This window comes from Anolis sagrei, chromosome 5 (genome assembly GCF_037176765.1).
Source record: "Anolis sagrei isolate rAnoSag1 chromosome 5, rAnoSag1.mat, whole genome shotgun sequence".
Taxonomy (NCBI): Eukaryota; Metazoa; Chordata; class Lepidosauria; order Squamata; family Dactyloidae; genus Anolis; species Anolis sagrei.
In genome coordinates, this window is record NC_090025.1 from 23,282,149 (window position 1) to 23,287,969 (window position 5,821).

General features: G+C 53.5%; 1 protein-coding gene across 1 annotated transcript; it reads left to right on the top strand.

Moving 5' to 3' along the window:
* Nucleotides 1-3,483: 3,483 nt before the first annotated feature.
* ATOH1 (atonal bHLH transcription factor 1) lies at nt 3,484-4,412 on the top strand. Its single transcript, XM_060779622.2, has one exon. The coding sequence runs from the start codon at nt 3,484-3,486 to the stop codon at nt 4,369-4,371; it is 888 nt and encodes a 295-aa protein (XP_060635605.2). The 3' UTR covers nt 4,372-4,412.
* The last annotated feature ends 1,409 nt before the right edge of the window (nt 4,413-5,821 follow it).

Genomic DNA, 5,821 nt, shown 5'->3' on the forward strand with positions numbered 1-5,821 from the left:
TTCAGCAGCAAGAGGTTTTGCACAGTGCAGACGCACCCGTTGCTTGTAAAGAGATCTCTCTCTTCGGTGTTTCGGCCTCCGACCCACTTCAGTAACTAGTTGTTTTGCGCCTCTTCGGCTGTGGGTGCATCTCCACTGTGGAATTACTGCGGTTTGGCACCACTCGAACTGCCATGGCTCAATGCTATGGAATCCTAGGGAGTTGTAGTATGGGGCGCTTGTCTTTCCTCAGCTTTACCAAAAGAAGCGAGAGAAACAGAGAGAAACATGTTGCATTCTTCTTTGGGGAACGAAAACCCCAAATTTCCCCTCGGTTCAAGTAGAGCAGCAATTATTTTATTAGAGACACCTCTCTATTCTATTTTATTCTATTATCTTTTCCTGTTGCCTTCTTCGCCTCCTCGTCCTCTCTCCCCTCCTGGTTAGGAGGAGGAAGAGGAAGAGGAGGAAGAAGAAGAAAAGAGAAGGAAGAGGAGAAATAGGAAGAGGAGGAGGAGGAAGAGGAAGAGGAGGAGGAGGAGGAAGAGGAAGAGGAAGAGGAAGAGGAAGAAGGGAAGGTGGAGGAGGAGAAAGAGGAGGAGAAGAAGTCCGGACAGATCCCAAGTAACTCTGCAAGGAAGCAGGTGAAACAATAGATCACATCCTCAGCTGCTGCAAGAAGATTGCGCAGACAGACTCCAAGCAGAGGCATAACACCGTTGTTCAGATGAATCATTGGAACTTATGTCACAAATACCATCTGCCTGTGACAAAAACTGGTGGAATCACAAGCCTGAAAAAGTTACAGAAAATGCACACGTCAAACTACTCTGTGACTTCCAAATTCAGCCTGACAGAGTTTTAGAGCACAATACTCCTGACCTCACCATCGAAGTATGGATCGGAGATGTTGCTGTTGCAATGCCAGGCAACAGCAGGATTGAAGAGAAACAACTGGAAAAGCTGACACAATACGAGTATTTAAAGATCGAACTGCGAAGTCTCTGGCACAAGCCTGTAAAGGTGGTCCCAGTGGTGATCGGCACACTGGGTGCAGTGCCTAAAGACCTTGGCCTGCACTTAAACACAATCGGAGCTGACAAAATTACCATCTGTCATCTGCAAAAGGCCACCCTACTGGGATTTTGTTTGCTGTGTACTAATGTTGTTGTGTTTGTAATAATAATAATAATAATAATAATAATAATAATAACTTTTCCTGTCAGTGTGTCCACTTCTCGTCCTCCTTGTCTGCCGAAACAAAAAAAGAAAGTATCCCTCAGTGAGAGAAATGATGGTGATGAAAGACTAGAGGTGCAACTCTTTCTTTGGGATACTCTTTGGGTCCTGATCAAGCCGCATTGGGTCTCGCTGAAAGGGAAAAAAACGGGGTGGAAATAAATATAGTAGTAGTGGCCTTTTTTCCTGTAAACTTTTCCTGCCAGTTTATTGCGCTTTCCTTCTTCCCGGGCTCCGCTCCGGGACAGAAATAGACAACATCCCCGGGAATAGAAAGGATAGAGAGGGGCACCACCTATCCTAGATGCGGCACTTTTGCGACACTTCCTCCTCGGCCACCCTCCTCAGCTCAACTGGGGGACAAAACAAGAAAGTATCCTCGACGGCTTTCATGACAGGAATCACTGAGTGGCTGTGCATTTTCCAGAAGCATTCTTTCCTGACGTTTCGTCTGCATCTATGGCAGGCATCCTCAGAAGTTGTGAGGTCCGTTGGAAACTAGGCAAGTGGGGTTCCTAGTTTCCAACAGGAACCTATTCCAAAATGCTTCTGGAACATGGCCAGACAGCCCGGAAAACTCACAGCGAGCCAAGAAAATATTCCTCGGTTGGAGGAGAGAGGATGAAAGAGGAGGGATGCAACTCCCACTTAGAGACTCCCACTTCGGCCCTCCCTCCAGGTGTTTTGGCTGTTAGGAATGGTGGAGGTTGAAGTCCAAAGTACCTGGAGAGAGGGCCGTAGTTTGCCCATGCCTGTTTCAGCCCTTTCCTGTACACTTCCCGTGTTCGTCACTCCCTCCGCCCCGAGAGTTTAAAAAGAAAGCATTCCTCGGTTTGCGAATGATGATGATGAAGAAGAAGAGGAGGAGGAGGAGGAGGAGGAGGAGGAGGAGGAGGAGGGGAAAGAAAAAGAAGAGAAGGAGGAGGAGGAGAAAAAAGAAAAAGAAGAGAAGGAGGAGAAAGAAGAAGAGGAGAAGGAGGAGGAAGAAGAAGAGGAGGAAGATGAATAAAAGGAGAAGAGGATGGGGGAAGAAGGAGGAGGAGAAAGAAGAAGAAGAGGAGGAGGAGGAGTAAGAGGAAAAGGAAGAGGAGGAGGAGAAAGAAGAAGAGGAGGAGGAGAAAGAAGAAGAGGAGGAGGAGGAGGAAGAGGAGGTGGAGGAGGAGGAAGAAGAGGAGGATGAATAAAAGGAGAAGAGGATGAGGGAGAAGGAGGGGGAGGAGGAGGAGAACGAAAATGAAGAAGAGGAGGAGGAGGAGAAAAAAGAAGAGGAGGACGAAGAAGAGGAGGTGGAGGAGGAATAAGAAGAAGAAGAAGAGGAGGAGGAAGAAGAGGAAGAAGAAGAAGAAGGGGAGGAGGAGGAGAGGAGGAGAGGAGGAGGAAGAAGAAGAAGAAGAACGGGAGGAGGAGGAGGAGAAGAAGAAGAGGAGGAGGAAGAAGAAGAAGAAGAGGAGGAGGAGGGGGAGGGGGAGGGGGAGGGGGAGAAAGAAAAAGAAGAAGAGGAAGGAGGTGGAGTAAGAGGAAAAGGAAGAGGAGGAGGAGGAAGAGGAGGAGGAGGTGGAAGAGGAGGAAAAAAGAAGAAGAGGATGAGGATGAATAAAAGAAAAAGAGGAGGAGGAGGAAGGACGGACGGACGCAACTCTTCCTTCGAGGCACCCTTATAAGCTGCTCTACTTTTCCTGCCGGTCTGTGGCCTTTTCCTCCCTCCTTCCCTCTCTCTTTCAACTCCAAAGGGCAAAAAAAGAAAGGAAAGGAAAGGGAGAGGAAGAGGGCGCGCGCCCAAACAAACAAACAAACCACCCGAAGGCGTCCCTGGCGCCCCATTGGCTGCCTGCACGCGACCGTCCCCGCGGGCTCCAATGGCGGGGCCGCCACGCGACCGGCGCGCGGAGGGCAGGCCAGGGAGGCGGGGCGCGGAGTGGGGCAGCGCGCGCGTGGAATCGGCGGAGGTGCGAGCGAGGGAGGGAGGGGAAGGAAAGGGGAGGGGAGGGGGGGTTGCCCCGGCGCGTGCCGCTTTTTAAAGGGGGCCCCGCCGCCCTCCGTCCCGCAGCCAGCCTCAGGAAGCGCCTCGCCCGCCTCGTCTTGGCCACTGACTGCTTTGCCTTACCTTTCAAACAAAACAAAAAAAGGTCTCTTCTCAATAAGAGAAGAAGGGGATCCCGACTTTATTTCTCTGTCGTTGTTGTAGTTGCCACCGAGAAAGCACCGCTTGGACGTGAGGGAAGAGGAGAAGAGTCTGAGTGGTGTTCCCCCCCCTTCAGGGCCACCATGAGCCACTTGAGGAGCCGCGAGTGGGGCGACGGGGGCAGGAGCGTGGCCTCCCAGCCGACAACATTGGAAGCTGGCCTCTTGGAGGGCGGAAGGGACGGGTTCTCCCCCGCTTGGCGCGGCCTCTGCTGCCCCAACCGCCTCCCCAGCGCCGCGCCCCGGTATCTCCTCTCGGGAGAGGCGGAGGAGGAAGAAGAGGACGACGAGGAGGAGGAAGAGGACGAGGAGGAAGACGAGGAGGGGATCCGCCTCCAAAGGAAGGCGAGCGGCGGCGGTGGCGGCGGCGCCTCGGGGAACCCCATGTGCGCCTTGCAAGGGCACCGTCCGCACTGCCGCCAAAGCCAGTCCCCGACGCCCCGCCTGGGCCTGCCTTTGCGGGGTTCCGCTCCGTCCGGGGTGCAGAAGCAGCGGCGCTTGGCGGCCAACGCGCGGGAGCGGCGCCGCATGCACGGCCTCAACCACGCCTTCGACCAGCTCCGCAACGTCATCCCCTCCTTCAACAACGACAAGAAGCTCTCCAAGTACGAGACGCTCCAAATGGCGCAGATCTACATCAGCGCGCTCGCCGAGCTCCTCCACAGCCCGACACAAGCCGCCGCCGCCGCTTCTTCCGACGAGCCTCCACCCCAAGCGCCGCCGGGACCCTGCAGGACGCGCTTCCCGCCGCCGCCTCCTCCGCCTCCGCCTCCCGAGCCGCTGCATTTCTCCGCCTTCAGCGAGGGAGCCTTGCTGGGCCAGAAAGACCCCTCGCAAGCCCAGCTCCTCCAGCCCTCCTCCGCCCAGCAGCAGCCGCCACCGGAGAGGAGGAAGCCTTCCCCGACGGCGCATCGCAGCGACGGGGAGTTCTCGCCTCGCTCCCATTACAGTGACTCCGACGAGGCCAGCTAGAGAGAGAAGGATCCCCTCGAGGCCTAGACGGGGAATGGGAAGGGAGAGGTTGGTTAGACGGGTTGGGAAGGAAAGGCCTCGCCGGACTCGGAAGCCAAACAAAAGGACCTTCTTTGGAAGGAAAGAACTAGCCACGGAACTTGCGCCAGTTCTAGAGTGCTATAGAAAAGCTTGTTCTCATCTCTGAGAGTGCATCACAGCAGGTATGGGCAAACTTGGGCCCTCCAGAAAAAGGAAGGAGCCTGAGACTGTTAGGAATGGTGGGAGTTGAAGTCCAAAGCACCTGAAGGGCCTGAGGCTGTTAGGAATGGTGGGAGTTGAAGTCCAAAGCACCTGAAGGGCCTGAGACTGTTAGGAATGGTGGGAGTTGAAGTCCAAAGCACCTGGAGGACCCAAGTTTGCCCATACCTGCTCTTCTACACTGCATTCTCCAGTGTAGGGTGCACCATTGACTTCTTCCAAACTCTATTTGTGTTCAAAGGGCGATTCTGTTAAAGACGGGAATGGAAAGGAAGAAAGAAAGGCTGGTTGGGCGGGTTGGGAAGGAGACTTCCTTCCCAACCCGCCTGACTCGGAAGCCAAACAAAAGGACCTTCTTTGGAGGGAGCTAGCCACAGAACCTCCGCCGGTTCTAGAGCGCCAGAGAAAAGCTTGTTCTCATCTCTGAGAGTGCATCACAGCAGGTATGGGCAAACTTTGGGTCCTCCAGGAAAAGGAAGGGGCCTGAGACTGTTAGGAATGGTGGGAGTTCTTCAACTGAAGCACCTGAAGGGCCTGAGGCTGTTGGGAATGGTGGGAGTTGAAGTCCAAAGCACCTGGAGGACCCAAGTTTGCCCATACCTGCTCTTAGTACTCTTGCATTCTCCAGTGTAGGGTGCACCATTGACTTCTTCCAAACTCTATTTGTGTTCAAAGGGCGATTCTCTTATAGACGGGGATGGGAAGGGAGAAAGAAAGGCTGGTTGGACGGGTTGGGAAGGAAAGGCCTCGCCAGACTCAGAAGCCAAACAAAAGGACCTTCTTTGGAGGGAAAGAACTAGCCACGGAACTTGCGACAGTTCTAGAGTGCTAGAGAAAAGCTTGTTCTCATCTCTGAGGATGTATTACAGCAGGCATGGACAAACTTGGGCCCTCTGGATGCTTTAGACTCCAACTCCCACCATTCCTAACAGCCTCAGGTCCTTTCCTTTTCCCCCTCAGCAGCTTAAGGAAGGGACCTGAGACTGTCAGGAATGGTGGGAGTAGAAGTCCAAAGCACCTGGAGGGCCCAAGTTTGCCCATAACTGCTCTTATGCTACTTCATCACACTAGAGATTGAATCCACTTTCAATCCGCTTGCTGCCTCCTGCAAAATTATTGGGTTGGTAGTTTAGAGAGGAGCCTTTAACAGCCTCACTAAACTACAAACCTCATAATTCTGCAGAAGACAGAAACCGGATTTAAAGTGGAT